This window comes from Arvicola amphibius, chromosome 14 (assembly GCF_903992535.2).
Source record: "Arvicola amphibius chromosome 14, mArvAmp1.2, whole genome shotgun sequence".
NCBI lineage: Eukaryota > Metazoa > Chordata > Mammalia > Rodentia > Cricetidae > Arvicola > Arvicola amphibius.
In genome coordinates this window covers 20,024,266-20,047,675 of record NC_052060.1, presented here as the reverse complement: position 1 = coordinate 20,047,675, position 23,410 = coordinate 20,024,266, and the positions used below count along the sequence as shown (strand labels likewise).

The 23,410-nt window shown below is 46.7% G+C and overlaps 1 protein-coding gene across 3 annotated transcripts in view; it reads right to left on the bottom strand.

Moving 5' to 3' along the window:
- The window catches only part of Aknad1 (AKNA domain containing 1), a 34,817-nt gene extending 17,901 nt beyond the window's left edge, over positions 1-16,916 (bottom strand). For all 3 annotated transcript variants that reach the window (XR_005283149.1, XM_038311777.1, XM_038311778.1), the window contains exons 1-5: positions 15,924-16,916; positions 12,629-12,668; positions 12,149-12,294; positions 11,825-11,887; positions 2,567-2,694 (exon numbers count right to left, since the gene is read on the bottom strand). Coding sequence is in view for 2 of the 3 variants with exons in the window: in XM_038311777.1 (XP_038167705.1) it covers positions 2,567-2,694; positions 11,825-11,887; positions 12,149-12,294; positions 12,629-12,668; positions 15,924-16,916 (1,370 nt within the window). In the remaining variant the exon portion in view is untranslated. The remainder of the gene's footprint in view (positions 1-2,566; positions 2,695-11,824; positions 11,888-12,148; positions 12,295-12,628; positions 12,669-15,923) is intronic.
- Positions 16,917-23,410: the final 6,494 nt, after the last annotated feature.

The following is a 23,410-nucleotide window of genomic DNA, read 5'->3' as shown; positions in this document are numbered from 1 at the left end:
CACACTGGAACACACCTGCTTCATGAGAAGGTTCACTGTGCACCGTATGATCCATTCCCTGCAGTGCTGGGATGTGGTTCAAGAAACTAGTCCGCTCTGGACAAAAGCCGGCAAGCCAGATGATGCTACCGACAACAGATGTGTGAACAGTCCTATGCAGAGGACAGAGACTGGAAGGCTACACACTACATGCTACAGAGATGATCTTTCTCGGGGAAACTTCTTTTTGACAAAGTGTCTTGCAATGTATCTCTGGCTGGCCCAGAACTCATTATGTAGACCAGACTGGCCTCAAACTTGTAGCAATCCTCCTGCCTCTGCTTTCCAAGTACTAGAATTACAGAAATGTGTTACCATTCATGGCTGGGAACTTTTCTCTATACTTTTACCATTTTCTGAGTACTTTTGTATTAAGTACATTACTTGTTTGTTGTTTTTTGAGACAGGGTTTCATATAGCCCAGGCTAGCTCCTGGTGCCTGTGCTTCTGCCTCCCACATGTTGGGATTGCGGACATGCACTGCCACACCTGGCTCTCATATTTACAGTTCCCCTGCCATTTCCCTCTTGTTTTCTTTTATTATCTTTTTATTTTTATTATATTTATTACCACTAAGATCACAGAGTCGTCCCCGCACTTAACATTTAAACTCCATTTACAGTGGCAGGACAGAGACGTCCTCAAACATTTTGGGAGACCTGGGTTTTATTATCTTTCTTGTCATTTGTTTCATGCATGTCCTACCTTTCTAAAGTATTCCTCCTTCGTAGAAGTCTTTATAAACCAGTAGAATTATTGTATTATTATTTTCTGCCTATTACAATTAGTAATGGTTGATTTCCGTCAACTTAACACCAAGTTACAGTCATATGGAAAGAGGAAATCTAAATCGAGAAAATGCCTCCATCAGATTGTCTGTAGGTAATCCTATAGGTCATTTTTTTGATTAATGATTGATGTGGGAGGGCCCAGCCACTTGGGATGGTGCCATCCCTGGGCAGGTGGTCCTGGGTTATAAAAGAAGTAGGTTGGGTAGGCCATGAGGAGAAAGCCAGTAAGCAGCCTTCGCCCGTGGTCTCTGCTTCAGTTCCTGCTCTGACTTCCCTCAATAATGGACCGTGTCCTGTGAGGTCAAACAAACTCCGTCCTCCTCCTCACACACACACATTGCTTCTGGTCATGGTCTTTATCACGAAAATAGAAACCCAATCATGATATAGATCTGGAATATTTAATCCAAGTATTTCCCACTCGTCCACAGTGAAATAATCTCTAGATCCTGGTTCCTCAAATGCTCACTTCCAGATGGGAACTGGCACCGCTGGTACCCGCTGGAGCTTGCTCTAACTCCAGAAGCACCGGCTCATATCAGGCCAACTGAGCCAATGCCTACCTTTCAGTAAGATGCAAGGATGACTCCTAGGTACAGAGAAGCCCTGATCTAGGTCCAGGTATCCCAAGTCTCTCCAGGACCGGAAAGGTGGGAAGCACTAACTCCAGCAGCGTCACTAGCTCTAACATCAGGCTGCCCAGGAGGTACAGAGCCTGGAGCTGAGGTAGAGCTCGTTGCTAAGTGGGTTGAGGATGCTGGGGCCCTGGGGACAAGGAAAGGAAGAGATGGGAGAGAGAGAAAGGGAAAGGGATAAAGAGGAGCGTGAAGGAAGAAGGAGAGGGAAAAGCACGTGAGCCAGCTCATCTTAACAATCCCAAGGTCCATCAGATTCGACAACAGGGTTTCAGAATTTGGAAGTTTGGGCTCTGTGCATCCTAAACCTGTACTCGCCTCCTGAACCACATCCCCAGTCTTTTCCAAACATTTAAAGGTTTGTTTGTTGTTGTCGTTGGTTTGGTTTTTCGAGACAGGGTTTCTCTGCGGCTTTGGAGCCTGTCCTGGAACTAGCTCTTGTAGACCAGGCTGGTCTCGAACTCACAGAGATCCGCCTGCCTCTGCCTCCCGAGTGCTGGGATTAAAGGCGTGCGCCACCACCGCCCGACCAAACATTTAAAAGTTTGAGGCAGCTCATGAAGCTGCCCTAGCCCAGAACTCACTCAGCAACCTGGGCAGGTGAGTAGTTAGAATCGCAGGTTTGTACCACAGGCCTGGCAACAGGAATTTTAACTAAGGAGCCAACAGGGTGAGCAGCGCGGAACCGGGTGATGCTCATAGGATCAGAGCAGCCTGGTGGCCGTTCGATCCGTTTAGTCCCAGGCAGCTGTAGCCATACTTGGTCTCCTTAGGTAAGTAGGTTTGTTGATGTTTGCTTTCTAAATAAAAAGGAAGAAGAGGCAGTGTGCACCTTCACGTTAATTTCTGAACTTCCTTCTCCAGCTGGTGAAGGGCCCGTGGGAATTTAGCTCAGTGCTCCTGAGCCTGTAGAAGGAGCCACCTATGGGACAATGTTCTGTGGATGTCCTTCCTGCAGCTACTCAACTTGTATCATTCTTTGCTGTGTGGGGCCCTTGCTCTCTGCCCCTGGGCTGTGTGGCTGGATGCAGGCAGAGCCCCCAACCCACCCACTTCTGACTTGATACCGGGTGGTGGAGAGGCATCCGGGAGAGGACTCACATCTTTGGGGCCAGCTCTCTGAGCTCCTTGGAGGTGACCTCCTGTGGCCCTGCCCTTGGCAGTTCTGTCACCTCACTTCTCCGTGAGCTCCGGGATCCCGGAAGACAGCCAGCGTGCTCCTTGGTCATCTGCAGGAACACACACAGAAGGAGCCATTAGGACTGCAGGCTATAGGAAGTGACTCAGTCAGCTCAGCACCCAGACATCCCGAGGTGCCTGTACCTCCTGTCCTTTGCTCCAGTCTCTTCACCTCGCTGGGATCTCATGTTAGGACTTAGTTCAAATGCCCCTGGCCACCATCCGTCCCTTGGGATGCTGGCCTCTCACGCTTCACTTCGGTCATTCCCATTATTTAATAGGCCTGGCAGGCCAACACCCAGGCCATAGGCTGACTCTGCTCCCTGCCCTGTTTTAAGTACCTTACATACATTAACTCATCTAAACGTGCTAACCACCCTGCCAAACAGACACTGTTATGCCCATTTTCCAGAGGAGGGAACTGAAGCCCGGAGAGGTTGCATAACTGTCCCAAGATCACAAATCTGATAAATGACAGAATCCATATTCGAACCGAGGTGGCCTGGTTTCGGAGTCACGCAGAATGTTTTATTACCCCTCAAAGCTCTCTTATCATTCTGTAATCATTCTGATTCAATTTGCGAAGTACGACTCTTCCTCAGAGAGGCGTAAGCGCATCCGTGGCAGGTGATTTTCTGTTCTATACTATATTCCTAGAAAAGCGTCTGGAGTTTCCCAATAACTGCCGTAAGAATGAATGAGTTACCGACGGAATGGTCCTCTAAGTAGACTCTCTCAGGACTACTTGGAGTGTACAGATGCTGTCACTTCATTAACCATGGCTGTGAACTTAGGACCAAATAAAGAGCAAATGCAGACTTGTTGGGCCATGGCTGGGCTTACTCAGGCTCCACCCACTGCTAACTCAGGTTCAGCCTCAGCGGGGTACCATGCCACCAGCAGTGGATTGCTGGGCAGCACTGAGACTGTTGTTAAATCCAAAGGGCTCTGGGCTTCCGATATGGAACCCCCACTCCGTGTCAGATATTTAGGGTGCCAGGGCACAAAACAAGTCAGACTCAGGCTAAGATTGCACAAAGGCTGGAGCAAGGAATCCTGCTTGGGAAGGGGTGTGGGGGGCAGTATGACGCACAGAATACAGATGATGCCTCTAAAGCTGGCCTTGAATGAGTGAGAGGTGGCCAGGACGCAGGTGCCTGGAGGAGGCAGACACACATCTTTGGAAGAGTTTGCACTTATATAAATAATATCTTGGCTTTAGCTGACAAACGCTTCATTCAGATTTTGAATATCTGCTTCAGGCTGGGTCTTCAATGCTTGCATGAAATCAAAGAGTCTATGGAAGGCGATTATTTAGGTGACTCAGTTTCTCAGAATTTTGATGTCGTCTGAATTGTTCTGAAAATCGAGGCCACGGAAACAAAAGGTTGAGTCGGGTGTGGTGGCTGACACACGCAATCCCCGCACTCTGGGAGGCAGAGGCAGGAGCAGCACGGCAAGTTTGAGGCTAGCCTGGTCTTTGTGACAAGTTCTAGGGTAGCCTGGACCACATAGCAAGACCTGGTCATAAAAAAAAATTAAACACAAGGGCTGGGAGGACACTCAGCTGCTAAAGAGCCTGTGGGGCAAACACTGAAAACCGAAAGGCATAGGAAGCCACGGGGGGGGGGGGGGGGGGGGGGGGGGTGTTGATTCCCAGGCTGCATGAATAGCTAATCTGAAAGATTTTAATTTGTAAGAGAGAATACAGAAGAGGACTTAGAGGAAATCATTAGTTTACTGAACTTGGTTTCTCTTTTGTTTTTGTTTTGTTTTCTCATTTAAAGAGAAACTATAGGGAACTAGAGAGAAGGTTCAGCAGTTAAGAGCACTTGCTGCTCTTCCAGAGAACCTAGGATCAATGCCCAGCACCCACACCAGCTGCCTCATCTTAACTCTAGTTTCAAAGTGATCCTATGCCTCTGACCTCCCCCAGTGCCTACACTTGGGTATATATACTCACACACAGACGTGTGCACATAAGTAAAAATATTTAAAGAGGCAGCATAAAATTATGAGGAGGAATAAAAACTTTATCCAGGCATGATCCACAGAAGTTTTTTTTTTATTCCCAGAAGAGTTAGTGGCTTGTCATTTTCAAGAGAGGCGTTGAATCCTAAAGTAATAGTGTCTCAAACATGAACACTTGAAATAGCTTCCAATCATGAAAAGCTGGCTCCATTTTAAACAAAATGACTCATGAGGCTTTGGCAAGTCAAGGATTAAAACAGAATCCAGCAAGCCCATGAATTGGGAGCCTACATGTACGTAAACGGCGTTTCTCCTGGCGCCACGTCAGGCTGTTGTGTTAGCTCATCAGAGGTTGAACATGCCACATCCAGGATGACTGGAGAGCGCCGGGGAGGAGAGGGGCCAAGCGCACTGGCATGAATCAGCTCTCCCCTTCATGTCCTCAAGCAGCACCTCCAAGTTGAAGATTACACCGTCCACTTCTTGAGTAGAGACTGATAAACCGGCGTCTTCTGGGCTGTATCAGGCTAGGGACAACAGCTCATAAAGAGGACCCTGGGCCATGTTATTCAAGTTGTCTGTCTTCAGGCAGGAAGGGAAATGCACATCTGCCCCGAGTAGCATCCTTTTGGAGCAGTCCAGCAGTCCAGGCTCCAGTCCTCATCACAGCTTCTAACATTCCTACTCTACCCTGGCAGGATTAGCCTTGCTTCTCTGGACTTGATGGTGCCAAGGCCACCCACGTTTGCTTTTCTTCTATGATCATTACTCGGTATGTGTGTGTTTCTATGTCTCTGTGCAAGTGGGCCACAGCACTTGGGTGGAGGTCCAAGGAGTGGACTTATCTCTCTCCTATCTGTGAGTCTCAGATAGAAACCCAGGTCACCAGGCTTGACAACGTAAGCCTTTACCTGCTGAGCTGTCTGGCCAGCTGCTAGAGAAGATCCCCGTTTCTCACAAGCTAGGTGAGAAGCTAGGTCTTTCTGCAGAGCTGTGGAAAGGGACCTCAGTTTTGCACTAGGATCAAACCTAAGGGAGCATGAGAAGCCAGTGCTTTCTCAGTGAGCCACATCCCTGCCCCAACTCTCACCCTGATTCTGAGGAAATAGTTGTCAAGTGAATTTATAGGAGGGGAAATAAAAAGCTGCACCCATTCCAACAAACTTGTTATGAATATATGTACATATTTATATAAGAACACACTTTCTCCAACACTCGCCTAAATAGCTTCAGATTAAATAGGGAATTTTAAAAATGGGGGGGGGGGTGGAATCAGGGCTGGTAAGATGGCTCAGTAGGTGAAAGCACTTGTTCTGCGAGCTCGACCTGAGACATCATTGGAAATGTCAGACGCATGCTGGGCACACAGCTGTAACCTCAAAACACCTGTGGTGGCAAGGGATGGGGGGGGGACAGAAGAATCATCTAGAACCTTCAGACCTGCCGGGCGGTGGTGTCACAGACCTTTAATCCCAGCACTCGGGAGGCAGAGGCAGGTGGATCTCTGTGAGTTCAAGGCCAGCCTGGTCTACAAGAGCTCCAAAGCTACAGAGAAACCCTGTCCTGAAAAACCAAAAAAAAAAAAAAAAAAAAAAAAAAAAAAAAAAAAAAAAAGAGCCTTCTGACCAACTGGCCTGGACAGTTGAGGAAGCATGAGGAAGGAGAGAATCAACACCCAAAAGTTGTCCTCTGATCTCCACATGCATAGCATGACATTCATGTATACATTCATACAGAAGCACATGTACATGCACATGTGCACACGCGCACATGTGTACACGCACACTCATGCAATTAAACTCATAGAAATTGGGGACAAGGAAAGGAGAGACCATACCTTAAGACAAAGAAGTGAGGGCTGGAGACACAGGTCAGAAGCTGAGTGCTTGCCTAGGCTATCAGTGACTTTTCTGATGCTAAGATAAAACACTATGACCAAGACGACTAACAGGAGGAAGGACTTATTTGGGCTAACAGTTCCAGAGTGACAGAGTCCATCACAGCAGCAAGCATGGCAGCTGGCACTGAGAGCTCACATCTTCAAATGCAAGCATGAAGCAACAACAACAAAAAAGTGACCGGGAAATGACTCAAGTCTTTAAACTCTCTCAAAACCTGCTTCCAGTGACGTGCTTCCTCCAACAAAGCTGCACCTCCTTAATCTCCACAGACAGAGTTATCATTGGGGAACCAAGTGTTCAGCTCCATGAGCCTACAGGGGACATTCCCATTCAGATCACCAGGCCTAGCGTACACAAGGCCCCAATTCAAGATCCAGTGGGAAGGAAAAGTTAGCTGAGAGCAAGCCTGCCAGGTGGTATAATGTGGGCTCAAGGACATGCCTGGAGGCAACAGATGGTAACCGAAGAAAAAAAAGACGGAGTATAGGAAGGATATTTGGGGGGAATTTATGATCTTTTCTGTAAAATGGAAAGTAAGATTGTATTCTGGAAATATCAGGGGGAAGGGATTGAAGGGGGCAAGCTAATTTCTTGATTACAGATTCTTCCATTAAAGTATAAAAAACAAGCCGGGCAGTGGTGGCGCACGCCTTTAATCCCAGCACTCGGGAGGCAGAGGCAGGCGGATCTCTGAGTTCGAGGCCAGCCTGGTCTACAAGAGCTAGTTCCAGGACAGGCTCTAGAAACTACAGGGAAACCCTGTCTCGAAAAACCAAAAAAAAAAAAAAAGTATAAAAAACAAATACCTATAGGATTTATCCTCATGAGCAAGATGTCAGATCCAAAATTATTTTTGCATATTAGTGTGTATGTGTGTTGCTAGTTAAGGACACTGTCACTGAGATACATCCTGTGTTTAAAATCTATTTATCCACTTCTTGACTTGGATGGAACCTCAAGTAGCCCAGGCTGGCCTGGAATGCACAGAATAGTTGAGAATGACCTTGAACTGCTAACCCTTTCGTCTCCACCTCCCAGGAGATGTGGGTGTGTGCAACTGTACAGCTTTATTTTGATTTTGATTTTGAGATAGGATGTACATAACCCCGCCTAGCCTTGAACTCGCTATGTAGCCAAAGCTGGCTTTGAACTCCTGATCCTCTCATTTCCACCTCTTGAGTGCTGAGATCACAGGCAGGCAGCACCACACCTGGCTTCCAAAGCTAATACGGTTTTAATAACAGCACAGCTGCTGAAGAAGCAAGCAAGTACGCAACAAATTTGCCAAATTCTTGCCCCTGTGGAGAGACATTATCTATATTAGCTATTGGGTGGACCTCTGCTAAGGTTCTGCATTCTGCAAGATCCTGACGTTGCATGGGGTGCTACCCATTGCCTTGTTAGCCCACTTGAGGCTGAAGCTCCTGGCATTGCATGGGGTGCTACCCATTGCCGTGTTAGCCCACATGAGGCTGAGAGCCCAGTTTGAGCTATCGGCCCTTGGTTGTCCTGATGTGGCTTCAAATAAGTGTAGGGAAAGGCTGGGTGCCTCCCTTTTCCCAGTGTAGAGAACTTCTCCCATATATGGGATATAATTGCAGTTCAAATCCTTTTGATTTATATTCATACCAGACGCAGTGTGGTTGTAGCTAGGATATAAATAAACATTGTATAACTTTGGTCTCAATGTGGACAGAGGCCTGTCTTGAAAATGGCTGCCAAAATGAGAGATTCCTTGGGAAACAAATGCACGTACTCTATCAATTTCCTTGTAAAAGCAGAAACATGTGGCAAATATCCCCTCCAGGAACAAAAATAAAAAACAAGCCTCTCGGGAGAAAACCAGTATTGAACCCATCGCCGCTGGCTAATTACACAGCATTGACATAAGGTAGACAGCTTTCATTTATTTTTCTAAAAAGTAAAATTGTGCCTCAGGGAAAAATACCTCAGGACGCTGTTTCCAAACATCAATCGTTAAAATATTTCTGCATCCAGAGGCCCTGTTAAAATGCTATGAGTGGAAAGTGCTGAACTTGACAGATATTAAGTCTACTCAATGGAGTCTTTCAACTCATACCAGGAAATTAGTGAAAACAAGCCTAGCCTGGAGTTCTGGAATGAGTTTTAAAATTATTTAGAGCAGAGAGAGAAGAGAATGACTCCACAGAAAAAGTGGAAAGTTCAATAGGAGGGTGAATCCAAGGGTCTAATGTGACAACAAAGGCCTTTGTCTGACTTTAAGCTTCAGCGTTTTCCCTGTCTCGGGATCTATGGCGGGTCACCCGCAATCGAAGCCATCTGCGGAATGGGTATCGTGTTTACGTCACGGAGAGTTGGAAACCCGTGAAGTCAAACTACCTTAAGTCGGTCCCATCTGTGCACACCCCCATAGACTGTAGCCGCTGTTGGTGCTCATTCCCATCCAGATAGAAATGACTAAGCATGGGGGGCATGCACCAGGGCTTTGGAGGCAGAAGCAGATGGATCTCTGTGAGTTCGAGGCCAGCTTGGTTTGTGCAGCAAGTTTCAAGCCAGCCCGAGCTATATGAGACCCTGTCTTATAAAAAAAAAATGCTGAAAATGAATAAACATGACCCTGGAAACTATTGACTATTGAGTGTACAGATGGCTGACCTGGTGGTTGTTTTCCCTTCTTCCTCCAGCCACTGTCTGCCTTTCTCTGCAGGAGGCTGTCCCCCCTCCCCCGGCTCCACTGCATTATCAGGGCCCTCTGCCCTGGCTTCTGTGGATTTTAGCCAAAGGAAGACAGCAGCAGGAGAAAGGAGTTGGCTAAAGGTGAGATGGGAGCCCCGATTTCTCCCATTGTTGCGCCATCACATACAGATTGGCTGTCTCTTTCTACCAAAAGCCACGGAATATCTCAGCTACTCCTACAACTGCATCTGCTCCCTTTGGCCCCAGGGCATGCATTTCCTCTGCTCCTTCAGGCCTGGGGGTGAAGTAGTTCCCCATATCCTTCACGGGCTTCCCTTAGCCTTGCCCAGGCTGTTGTAAAGCAAAGCTTTTATACGCTCTCCTCAGTTACCCCATCTGGTCCCTGCCAGGAAGTGACTGATACTGTGAGTCTCACAGACGTCCCTGGGAGGTGGAAGGGATGGGACAGCTCTGACCAAGGTGAGGAATCAGGGGAGGCTAACAACTCTGAGGGGAGAGTATCAACGTGGGGTAAGATAGAGTTCACAGTGCACATCAGTGTCCAGGAGATAAACAGACACTGACAGCCACAGGCAAAAAGTGAGGGCTAGCCCCACTAGACACTCTGAGAGAGGAAACCAGCAGCGTAAGCTGTGGGAGGGGGTGAGGTAGTGAAAATAAAGAGGGTATGAAGGGAAGAGATGCAGGGCATAGTGGTGCGTACCCATGAGTCTTTGTGTGTGGGAGTCAGAGACAGCAGAAGCATCTCAAGTTCAAGGAGTACCTGCCTGGTCTACACAGTGAGTTCTAGGTTAATTGGGGCTATCTATATAACAAGGCTCGGTCTAAAAGATCAAAAGGATTTTGGTATTTAAATCGTATTCCAGAAGACGGCATGGTTTTTCTCATTTAATTTGCTGAGAGTAAGGACATGCTACAATATGTCTAAAATCATACACTCAAACTCCAAATGCCTTGCACCATGTCCTACTAAGAAGCCTGGTCACTTGGAACTCTGTCCTCGGCCCTTTCCACTTAGTACCCCATGACTCTTCGCTGGCTGGGGGCATCTCACCCATGCTGTAACTTCAACTATTCCGCCAAAGCATCTCTTCCGGTCCAGGTACCACTGAGGGTCGGATCTATTGCTCTGCCTTCGCGCCGCTGAGTCTCCTCACTTGAGAGTCCTTAAGGGGACCACAAACCTCCTAAGTTACACTCGATCTTGATTCCTGACCTGCTTGCCACACCCTTCCACTTTGATTTCTGACTTCGGTTGTCTAAACCAGGGCTCGCTAACTATCCATATTTCTTCTTTTTCTTGATTCCCCACCCCACCCTTTAAATCTGCCACCCACTCTTCATCCTCATTGCCAGCCTCGGTTCAGACCCTTCTAAGTTGCCCAGTGTTGGCTTTCCTGACCAGCCCCTCCCTACAGTCTCACCCCCGTGGTGCCTGCTATGCCCTGATGTCAATGCCTTCTCCAGCACTCCATCATCAATCAAAGTCAGGACGCAATCCACGCTCCTTTCATGATACGGTCCTCATCTGTCCCACTAGTCTTCCCGTGCACTCTGAGCTCACACCAGTTGCGTGCGGTATTCCATTTGCCGTTCTCGTTCCCTGTTCTGCCACTCTGCCACTCTGTTCCTCTTGTAATCCCCAAAGGAGCAGTCCCTTTGTGGACCACCGAGTGTCTCCCCTCGATGGCAAAGGACGAACTTCCGCTAGGCTGCAATACGATGCTGTCACAGCCCTCAAACTGCATTTCACGATCTCTCCACCAAACTGTCCCTAGTAGAATAAAAGATACTAGCAAAGGAGGTGTTTCTCTAACTCCCTAGTGCTTGGGACATTTAAAAAAAAAGTGCTTGATAAGTGTTTTCTGAATGACAGAGCAGTTAATGACGGTGATGAGTGAATGATGAATGAATGAATGGATCAGTTATTAATATGTTGATTAAACAATCACGGATCCCTTCCTGGGTTTGGCCCTAGCGTGTGGTTTCTGCAGAAGTTTGTCCTGAAGCTTGCTCATGCCTACATTAGGTCTGCTGGCTGTTCCTGGTGCTCACCCGGGGGCCTAAACTCCATCTTCCACATCGTGGGCTCCTGTGCTCTGCCCCCCTCGCTACACCTCCATTCCCTACGACAGCAAAGCTGCCGCGGCGACCCCACATATTAGTCATTTGATGGGCTGTGATGACAGGCAAGGGTATGGAAGCGTGTCGAAGGTCCTGATCTGAAAGTCCTGCGTTGAGTTTCACGTCCAAGTGTTTTCAGAGGCTTACATGTCGCGTTGCCAGATACCAGCTACTTTCACAATGAGAATTTACTAGGGCCCGACCACAATGGGCAGGTTCACCCTTTATAGTGAGGTTCATAGTCCCCTCTGGAACATTCCATGGCCTCAGGTTTATCACAAGGTCACTAGTGAGAGAAGCATAGCTTCCTTAGGAAGAAAAGAAGGATAAATACACAGAGAAATAGAACTCTAGGCCATGTATCTCCAGAAGCTAAGATGGTTCATTTTCCTTCTCTCTTCCTCCTCCTACCGCTGTACAGACGATGCAGGACTGGGGAAGCCTCCGCATGTACCCACCACCATTCCCAAATAAAGATGAAAAAAATCTGGATAAGGTTCATTACCAGTCTTATGTCTTGCAAATGGCAGAAAGAGTCCTGTTTTACTCTTTTGGAAAATTCTTGTACCTGCAGTTTAAAAAAAAATTCAATATTTCATTCACAGCATGGCTTATTCTGTTTGATGTTCATTGTTTCTATTGCTATGGACAAACTCTGAAGGTGTTTGGGGCTAGTGAGATGTCTCAGTGAGCACAGGTAATTTCAGCTAAACCTGACAACCTGAGTTTGGTCCCCGGAACCCACAGAGTGGACAGGGAGAATCAGCTCCTGCAAGTTGTACTCTGACCTAGCATGCGTAAGCGCACACATGCATTCTGAATAAGTTACCTTAGTCTTCAGTAGGTCAGTCTGTTCTTTCAGTTTCTGGCACATCTGTTTTCCTTGGGAGATCTTTTGAAATATGTAAGAATTTGGGGGAGGCTCTTTCTGAGTGGTTGGTGTCAGCGTCCAGTGATGTTTCTCAGATTCAACTCCTACGCAGAAAAGGCTAGGTTTGGCTACTGTTCATTTCAGTTTACCACAGGTTTACTAAATATTGCCACTAGGAGTCTGTAACAGTGAGCACCATATTTTTAAGGTTTAAAAATGCTTCTTGAGGGCTGGAGAGATGGCTCAGAGGTTAAGAGCACTGCCTGCTCTTCCAAAGGTCCTGAGTTCAATTCCCAGCAACCACATGGTGGCTCACAACATCTGTAATGGGGTCTGCAGGTATGCACACAGACAGAATATTGTATACATAATAAATAAATATTTAAAAAAATATAAATAAATAAAAATGCTTCTTGAAATAATAGTTCAAGACACTACCTGTGAGGGCTTCTTGGCGGGTGTGGATGGCGGGCTCCACCTGCAAAATTAAAGAGGAAGAAGGCATCGGCTGTGGGGATGACCAATGACACCGTTGTTCAGAATGCCTTGCATCCTGGTCCTTGAGGGGGCAGCACAGTGCTATGATCCCGGCTGTGATCGCCATGTGGAGGCTGAATTTCACCATGACACTGTGACTGGGTGACATAGGCAATCGCTCGTAAGCCTCAAACTTCTTGGTGGTAGAGTGGGGTCTGCTATCCGGATTAATGGGGGTACACATTCGGTTGACATTCATGTGTTTGACTCTAGCATGTAAAATACTCCAACACTTCCCGTAGACATAGACGTAGGCTCCACAGGGGCAAGGACCCCTGTCAGTCTTGTCACAGGTCTGACGCTGATGCTCTTGTTAACACCAAGCCCGACAGCCAGACTCTAGGAATCGTACAACACGCACTGAATGTTAAACATGCCAAGATGGTGGTGGTGCCTATTGCTGCAGGCTGACTGTACAGGGGTTTAAACGCTTGATTAACTCGTCTTTAGGATCTTGAGAAACATATATATGCCAGAGAGATAAATGACTGTTCAAAGTTGACTCTGACCATTATGGATATATCCAGTAAAGAAAACTGCTAGCCCCAGTTCTCCAATTGAAGCTGTTAGGACTGATGGGGGGAAAACCAGCCCAGTCAAGCTCACTGACATTCAAGCCTTGCTGAGGAGAGATGAGTGAACAACTATCCTGACCCCACAAACCGCAGGCCACTAAGAACTGGCCATGCGTGAATGCTCTCTGTGTAAAGACAGAGCCCCAAGGCTTCCCAATATAACAGGAATGTAGGTTTCTCTAAGACAGAAAACAGCCCAGTCAGGCCAGATGGGCTGCTGGCTCCAGGTGTGTGTGTGTGCGCGTGTGTGTGTGCGTGTGCGTGCGTGTGTATGTATGTGCGCACGTGTGTGTGCGTGTACGTATTGTGTGTGTGTGTACGTATGTGTGTGCGTGTGTGTGTGCGTGCGTGCACACATGTGCATGTGTGGTGTGTGTGTGTGTGGTGCTGGATAGAAGCGGGTATCTGCACAAACCTTCAGGGTGTTCAGCTGAACTGGAAGGGTGTTTGGATGAGAGATGTGGGGTGTAATGGAGGGTGTTACAGAGCGAGGCCGATGGTGCGTCTCTATTCAGAAGAAGTTTCTATTTTAAGTCCTTCATACAAGGCTTAAAAGGAAGATGATCCAGGAAGGAAGAATTAAAATTTTTCCTGTCAGTTTTTTAAAAGATGAATTTACCTATTAACTTTAAATAATCAGTGAGATCCTGAACCTCATCAAGAAGGGAAATTAGGTAGAGATGAGAAGACAGGTTAAGGAAAAGGAAAAATAGTATAGATTAGCTATTAACCAAATTTTATAGTAAATAGGCATTAATAAAATATTTGAATTATAGTATTAAAAATCTTAGCTTTATTTCATTTGACTTTAATAACAATGGAAATCTGAAGATAAGGTCCTTCAGAATTTGTAGATCTTCCGGAAGAAACGGATCCCTCCAGGCTATTATGATCCAAAGCAGCTGAGATGAACTGAGAACAGAATTCCCATCCAACCCTGCCATACCATCCTGGTACGAATTCACCTCAAAACTCCTAGCCAGTGTCTCATAGAATACTCGCTTATCGATGCTTATTGCTATTCTGTTCGCAATGGCTAGGTCACGGAACTAGCGTCCAGCAACAGGAATTAATGAAGAAAACACTCCTCACATAGAAGATGGACTTTCAGCCATAAAGAAGGATAAGTTACGTCATTTGCAGGAAGATGGATGTAACCAGAAATAATATCAAGCAAGCTCAGTCTCCGAAGGACACATATTGCCTGTTTCCTCTCAGTTGTGGGCTCTAGATTTTATACAAATACAGAAGATCATGCAAATACAGATGACAGAAAGGAGAAGTGGAGTAGTCTGGGGGGGCAATGGGAAGGAAGAGTGGGTAGAAAGAGAAGTGAGTGGGGGTGGGCAAGCTCAAAATGCATTCTGTATCTGCATGACTGAGGCCTTGTGTTTCCTGCAGTGACCTCTGTGAACGGTGATAAAGCAGCAGCAAGTGAGAGTCGTGGGTAGATCTCGGACCGACATGGCTTGAGGGAGACTCGAAGGAAGCTGTGTAAACGGATATTCTTTGGTAAATCACGTTAGTACAGTCTAAGACGTGTGTGGTGGTTCACTCCTGTAATCCCAATATTGGGTGGTTGAGACAGGAAGATCAGAGGTTCAATGCCAGCCTGGGCTACATGAGACACTGTTTTAAAAAACAAACAAATAAACAAACAAAACAGAGAAGTTCCCTGTGAAAAAGGAATTTGGAGAACTTGGGGCCTGAGAAGAGCCAGCTCGTGGTCACGTCTCTCAGGGAAGGACTAAGTTTAGAAGTCTAAATAAGGGCTGGAGAGATGGCGCAGTGGTTGGAGCGCTGGCTGCTCTTCCAGAGGACCCAGGTTCAATTCCCAGCAACTACATCATGTCTCACAACCATCTGCAACTCTAGTTCCAGAAGATCCAGTGCACTCTGCAGGCACTAGACACGCAAGTGGTGTATATACATACATGCAGTCAACACCTATACATATGCAATAATAAAATTTAACATTGAAAAGGGAACATAGTGGGGAATATAAGGGAAGAACTAAGAAATGAAATTAGGGTGGATTTTATTTATATGTATGTACACAACTTTCAAGCAATGAAATTGTTTTCAAGTTTTAGATGAAGAAATATAATGGAGGCTGGGCATGGTGGCACGTACCTTTAATCCCAGCACTCTAGAGGCAAAGACAAGAGGATATCTGTAAGTTCAGAGCCAACCTGGTCTACATTTTGATCTCCAGAATAGCCAGGACCATAGAGGGTCTCTGCCTCAAGTAAACCAAAAACCCAAAATACAAAAAAAAAAAAAAAAAAAAAAAACCCTTGACAACAAATACTAATAATAGCAACAAAGGAAAAAAGAAAGAAAGATGACATTGGGAAGGCTTTGAGGAATTTGAATTTCATCTTCCTCTATATTTTTATGAATCCAGCTTCTGATTCTTTCCATGAGGTCACCACTGAGCTTCTGAGAGCCCTGCTCATTTGTCCCAGATAACTCAGAGGCCCAATGAAACCTCAGAACTGCAGCAACTAAGCTCTATGTACAAGTCCAGCCTGGGATGACCACCTGGAGATGGCCACCCTGGGACATCTACCTGGGATGGCCACCCTGGATCAGTTTTGATAGGGACCATTCTCATTTACCTGGGTTCGTGGCGAAGGTTCAGTAAATTTCCATTTTTGCTCTGGTTGCTGTTTTCCAACACAATTTGGCCCAGACATGGTTCCTAAATTATCTTGCACAATTGTTGATTTATTTCTCAACCTAGGAGAAAAGCTGGCCTGGTTAGCTATTGTAAGTGGTTTATTAGTTACCGTATTTCTAGGGATTTTCGCTTTGGGAGAAACTTTAGAAAAATCTGGAAGCTGGTAATGCACTTGACCTTGGCTGTATTTGAACCAGCTGCCTGAACTTGCTTTTTCAGTCAGCTGTCTCTGGGGTATCTGCCCTTGGCAGTTTTTATGTTTATCACCTGGGCCTTTAGGTCTGCTTAGAAAGCTTGGATCTTGGTGGTTGCTCTGCCCAGCAGCCACTGGCTTTTCTAAGGGAGAGGTTCTTCCTCCCGCTGTGTCTGGAGAACGACTGGGCTTATTGCTATTTTCCACACCACTTTTGGGACTGGGTCGGTCAGCGAATGCTGGGATATGATCTTTGGGGCAATAACTCTTCGCATAACGTGAGATGACATCTGTCAGAATAGCTGCATCATCGAGGCTGTCGGCAGTTGAGGTCTCTGGGAGAGGGTCGCAGCCAGTGCCTTGTCCCCTTAAGAACTGCTCCCTGGAGAGATGATGGAGTAAAATATCCGAAGGGCGTGACTTTGAGTGATCGCTTTCATTAGCCAGAACACAAGAAGCCAAGCACTGCTTATCTTTATCGTGCCTGTCGGGGACAGCATTTTCAGCGATCTTATCCCAAGTCACGGCCACAGCTGTGTTCCCGTACACCTCACAGCATGCGGCCTTTTCCTCGGGGCCTTTTCCAGACAGAACAACTTCTTCTGAGACAGCAAGGGTGTAGTTTGCTGAGGGCAAGTCGTCAGCACCGCACACCTTCATCTGAGAGAAGTCCCCATCGTAAGGCAAGTCCTCCTGTTCTCTATAGGTCGTGTCTTCCGAAAAGTCAGCTTCGTCCATGATGATGTGGGCTGATGTCTCTGGTCCTCAGCTGCCTGGCCTTGGCGTTCCTAGTGGTCACAATATGTCGCCTGGGTTTCACTGAATGTCTGCACTGTGTGTTCTGTGCTGTCAGAAGAGAAAACAGCTTCATTAGCAAATACATCAGACTAACGTACAGAGCTATGCCGATCCTGGTTCTATGGAGGAGCAGACATAGACGGTTTCCATTTAGAGAAGTCGCAAACCTGACAGCAGAAATCTCAGCCAAAGGATAACTCATCCTGAACACCACTGGGAAAAAAAGAGTCACGGGAGCGTTATAATTTTAATCCACTCCATTTGAGGAGGTGTGGGCTTCACCTAACCACCACATCTTCATCTCTCTCTCCTGGGAGGTACCACTTGGCGTTTGTTCCCATCACTCCTCAGCTTTGCCGTGAAGATCATATGTGGATTTGTTCTCTCAGAATGAGAGCTGGAAACGCAGATGAAGGTCGTTTTAAGGATGTTGCGCATTGTCTGCGCGTCCCGGATGTCTTCGTGTCCTGGATGTCTTCGTGTGGGATGCGAGAAGCTGGCTCAGCTCAGACATACCCACACAAGTTCTCTGTTCTGTTGCTCTTTGTAAAGTGGTATTGTATTTTCTAATTTCACACAGTAATTGTAAATATCTGGGGCACAAAATGTGATGTTTCGATATATGTATAGGAAGTAGTAGCATTAAAAAAGGTGCAGGGTTTCTTTGTTTAACTGTGACTGCCCTGGAACTCACAATGTTAACCAGGTTGACCTCAGATTCAGGTCGGTCTGCCTCTGCCTCCCAAGTGGTGGAATTAAAGGCAAGCACCATCACCCTGAGCCTAAGAGGAACTTATTTATCACCTTGAACATGTATAATTTTTCATAGTGAAATATTAAAAATTCTTTCTTCTACCTATTTTGAAATATTTTTAAAGGTTTATTTATTTTATGTATATGAGTACTTTATCTGCATCTACACCTTTATTCCAGAAGAGGGCATCAGACCCCCATTATAGATGGTTGTGAGCCTCCATGTGGTTGCTGGGAATTGAACTCAGGACCTCTGGAAGAGCAGTCAGTGTGCTTAACCACGGAGCCATTTCACCAGCCCTATTTTGAAATATTTATCATTGTTAAGTATCTCATTGTGCAAAAGAGTATCAGGACTTATTCTTTCCAGACTAACTTTGTAGCCACTGATCAGGTCGTCCCTATCCCTGCTACAACTCTGCTAACCATTGCTTCGCTCTCTGCTTCTATGGGATCTTTATGCATGCATGCATATGTGTATATGTGTGTGCGCGCGTGCGCACGTGCGTGTATGCACTGACTGAATGAGTATCTGCTTGTGTGTGGTATGTTTACACAAATGTGAATGCGAGGGGAGACCAGTGGCCAACAACAGCTGTCTTCCTTAACCACTCTGGATCTTGCTTTTTGAGACAGGGTCTCTCATTGAGCCTGGCACTTACAGTTTGACTAGACAGACTGACCAACAAGCCCCCAGGATCCTCCCGTCCTATCTCTGCTTCCTCAGTACTGGCAGTCCAGCCAGACCACAGGATGCTTGGCTTCTTACATGGGTGTTGGGGCTCAAATTCAAATTCGCATGCAATGCAGGAGGTACTTTATAGACTGAGCCATCTCCCAGCTTAGCTTCTCTGGATTCTGCACATGAATGAGATCAAGTACTTGTCTTCCGTGCCTGGCTTATTTCACCTCACATATGATCCAGTGTTCTTTGCCCTGGGCTGTCTTCCAACGGTTTCCCCTTGTTGTGTCTTAGCAAAGCATAGAACAGTGCTTCTCCAGCTGTGGATCACGTCCGCTTTGGGAGTCACGTATCAGATCTCCTGCATATCAGATATTTACATTAAGATTCATAAAACTAGTAAAATTAGTTATGAAGTAGCAATGAAAATCATTTTAGAATTGAGGTCACCACAACATGAGGAACCGTATTAAAGGGTCTTAGGAAGGTCAGGAACTGCTGGCATTGAAGGACTGACAGAAAGATGTCCAGGGGAGGTCTTTTGAACACCTGGAAGACAGGTTCTACTGGGACCCAGGCAGGAGGCTTGCCAGTGATGCTTTATCTCAACAAGGCCTTAGCAGCTGCCATAACCCAGACGGTAGGGTAGTGGAGGCCAAGAGTCTCGGGGACATTTCTGGGAAAAGGTCAGGGTATAGTTGGCTGCCACTAGGTACAAATCCTTTTTGCTAAAGAAAACCTATGACAACCAGTTAGAAGACAGCTCCTCTTGATTGGCGAACAACACCTTAGAAGCAGTAAAACCACCTCAGCTTTTAGGGGACTCTTGCTCCCTAAGAGAACCAGTCATGTCCTGAGCTCAGCATAACCACAGGGAGACCATAACCACTGGCTGGCCCCTCCCATCTGATGATGGGGTTAGGTGAACAGATCTTTGATGAGGTCCTTCCTCATCCAGATTTTTATGTCCAAGAACTTATGATTTATTAGTTAACCTCAAAGGCTGAAATAATATGTTTGACAAAGAAAACCATCAAACTAAGTTCCCCCAAAAAGAGGAGCGCAAACTTAAGGCATCTGGGAAACATCAAACAAAAATCACAGTTTATAGTTGCACGCCAGCGTTAGAGCCCAGATATTAAAAAGCAAAATTGCTTTGGGGAGGGGATGCAGAGGAAATGGCCACAGGATTAATTTGTCATTTATATAGAGGCAGATGCTTACTGCAGAGCAGAGAAGGCACATCTGTGTAGGCAGAATCACTGGTTTCTCCAGCCCAAGCTGAAGGCAGGAGGAAATGTTTCCCAGGAGAAACGAAGACACAGCGGAAAAGCTGGAGTCAGCTCCGGATTTGGTGCTTATGCTTCCACTCATTAGCTGTATGGCATCTACTGGTGTTTAGCTCCTCCCCTTCCTCCTCGGCTACCTTGTCTGTTGTCCTGTGATAAGAACTTATCTTTATCCAGCTGCTCTCAAACTCCTGGGCTGAATTGGTCCTTCTGCTTCAGCCGGGCCCATAGGCATGCGTCTCTCTGCTTGGTTTTTATTTAACTTTTTCTGAGTCTGTTTTTCTTCTGAAAAGACAAAAAGGAAGAATGGGAATGCCTGGTTCCCAGGACTTCCAGACGATGGCAGGACGTAAGGCATGTGAGGCGTGTGGCTCAGAGGGAGAATGCAGCAAGCCTGGGTTTAGAAATAAAAGACCGCTGGACGTGATGGTGCACACCTTCAATCCCAGGACTCAAGGCAGAGTTCAAGGGCAGACAGAGCAACGTAGAAACCCTGCCAATAGATAGATAGATAGTAGATAGATAGATAGATGATAGATAGATAGATAGATAGATAGATAGATAGATAGATAGATCAGGAAGATAAAGGGCTGACAAGATGATCACCAAGCCCCATGTTCAAACCCTGGGAACCATGTGGAGGAGGACAAAACCAACTCCTGAAATTTGTCCTCTGACCTCCACACACATGATGTGGTACAACATAGTCACAGTACATAGATCTCTCTCTCTCTCCTTCTCTCTCTCTCTCTGACACACACACACACACACACACACACACACACACACACACAAATTGTTTAAAACAAAAAGGAAAGACCTCACAAAGATGAGTCAGAAGCCCAAGGAATTCCCTCCTTACACAGAAGAAAGCCAGCTTCAGAACAGCTACCATTTCCCTGAGTGAACATCTAAAACACTGCCATGCCTTTTTCTGGAATCCTTTGCTTTAGCATCACAACAAGCCCCTTACAGGCAGCTGGAAAGAACTGGAATATCTCCCCGATACCACGCAGCTCAGTCTTGGAATCTGAAGGAGTCTTCTGAGAGATTCTGATCAGAACCCGACAGAACTTTTGGCACCACAACTGCCCCACAGATGACCTGAGCATTGTGAGCTCAGCGGTGGCTCATAATCACTCTGCGGAACAGAGGACCCCAGTGCCCCTCAGCCTGAGGACACCTTAGTCCAGCCCTGAGCTGAGGTGCACAAACCCACCGTGCTGACGGCTCTTCTGAGTGTGGCTTCATCATCACAACATCTGAGCGGGATGCTGAAGTGCAGGCCTAAGCTCACTAACTTACCTATGGAAGAGAGGATGGCAGGAAGAGCTGGGAAATCAACGGTATCTTCAGTTTGGGGGCAGGGCAAATGTCGGTTAGCTGACCATTGTTTCCGGCTGGTAGGTGGTGTTTCTCCTGTTTACTCGGTCGGTTTCATGATGCCACAGCTTCACATCCCGGGAGGAGTTTTTATCACTGGGTCACAAGTTGGGTTTGTTGTTGTTTTTGTTTGTTTTGTATTGTAGTATCTGGGGTTTGAACCAAGGGCCTCGTGCATGTTAGGCAAATATCCTACCACTGAGCTACACCCCAGCCTTCATAGCTGAGGATGATTTTGAACTTCTGATTCTTCTGTCTCTGTTAGAATTTCTATTACAAGGGTAAAATGTCATGACCAGAAGCAACTTGGGAGGGGGAAGAAAGGATTTATTTCACCTTACAGTTCCCAGGCCACATGCCATCACTGAGCGAATTCAGGCCAGAACCTGGAGGCAGGAACTGAAACAGAGGCCATGGAGGACCACTGCTTACTGTCTTGCTCCTCATGGCTTGTTCAACCTGCCTTTTAACCAGAACCACCACAGTCCTCCCCCAGACATGGTCAGGTCTGTCAGCAATACTCCATTCCTGGCACTGACTTCTGTTGAAGAGTTTCTATTGCTGTGATAAAACACCATGACAAAAACCAACTTGAGGAAGTAAGGGTTTATTTTATACTACAGTTCCTTGGTCACACTTCGGCATTGAGGGAAGTCAGGACAGGAACTCAAGGCAGGAACCTGGAGGCAGGAACTCCTGAGACCACAGAGAAGTGTTGCTTATCAGCTTGTTCCCCATGCTTGTTCAGCCTGTTTTCTTAAAGGACCTAGCACCACTATCCCAGGGGTGGCACTGCCAATTGTGGTGCCCCCTTTGGTTCATGTCTTTGAATGCTTGATCCCTAGTTGATGGACTAGTTTAAGAAGGATTAGGACGTGTGGCCTTGTTGAAAGAGGTTTGTCACTGAGGGTGGATTTTGATGTTTCAAAAGTTCATGCCAGGCCCAGTCTCTCTCTCTCTCTCTCTCTCTCTCTCTCTCTCTCTCTCTCTCTCTCTCTCTCTCTCTCTCTCTCTTTCTCTCTCTCTGACTTTTATCTTCTTTGTCTCCTTTCCCCTTCTCTTTTATTTTACTTTCAATTATGTGTATGTGTGGTTGTGTACACACTGATGTGTGTGCTTGAAGAGGGCAGAGTCATAAGATTCTCTTGGTGCCTCTCTCTCTCTCTCTCTCTCTCTCTCTCTGTGTGTGTGTGTGTGTGTGTGCTTGTGTGTGTCTTCTCTCTCCCTCTCTCCCTCTCTTCCTCTCTCCCTCCCTCCCTCCCTCCCTCCCTCCCTCCCTCCCTCCCTCCTCTTCATTCTGCTTGTGGATCATATATAAGCTCCCAGCTACTGTTCCTGAACCCTGTCTGCCAGTCTGTAGTCATGCTTCCCACCATGATGGTCATTGATTTAACCTCAATTAAGCAAGCCCCCAATTAAATGCTTTCTTTTAGAAGTTGCCTTGATCATGGTGTCTCTTCATGGCAATAGAACAGTAACTAAGACACCAACAATGAGCTGGGCCCTTCTACATCAATTGTCAATCATGAAAACATGCCACAGGATTGCCCATAGGGCATCCTAGTGGGGGCATTTTCTCAGTCGAGGTTCCCTCTTCCAAATAACTTTAGCTTTTAGCAAGTTAACATAAAACTAGCCAGTACATCCTGTGTCCACACCCTTGAGGGAGGACTCCAAGTTGTGGGAACACAGTGTGCCTCATCATGACAAACTGATGCTGGGAATGGAATCCCGGGGTTCACGCATGCCCAGCCAGCTCTTTACGGATGAAGCTTCAGCATGAGCCCTTCATTTAGTTTTTTGAGACAGGGTCTCAGCTGATAAGAATAAGAGCAGCTCCACCGGCGCAAGAAATCCAATTAGGTCAAATCAAACCAAATCAAAAATGCCCATCATTTTATTAAGAATGATGCTCTCAGGTGGCCAAGAGCATGGCAGGGAGACAGAACAGCAGAAAGCCCATGCTACCTGAAAAGCGCGTGTTTCTCCTCTAGGAGGCCACTTAAATACTCTGTGGGAGTGGTCCTGACCCTCCCCCCCCCCGGGAGGGGTCAAGACCTGGCATGCTGAGATTTGGAGTCCAGAGCAAAGCAACTCCCAGGCCAGGGGCTGGGGCTATGCTCCCAACTTAACATCGGTAAGTTGTCCAGCTGACCTGGGACTCATTTTACTGCCTACAACCATCTGAATTTGAGGCCCTCCTGTTCAGCTTCCCATCACAGCTGGAAATATAGGCCTATACCACCAGGTACAGTTCCATAGCCATCTTTTGGTCTCAGTAGCCCCTATTCTCTGCTCTGTGAGCCAGGTAGAGGAAGATGTCTGTG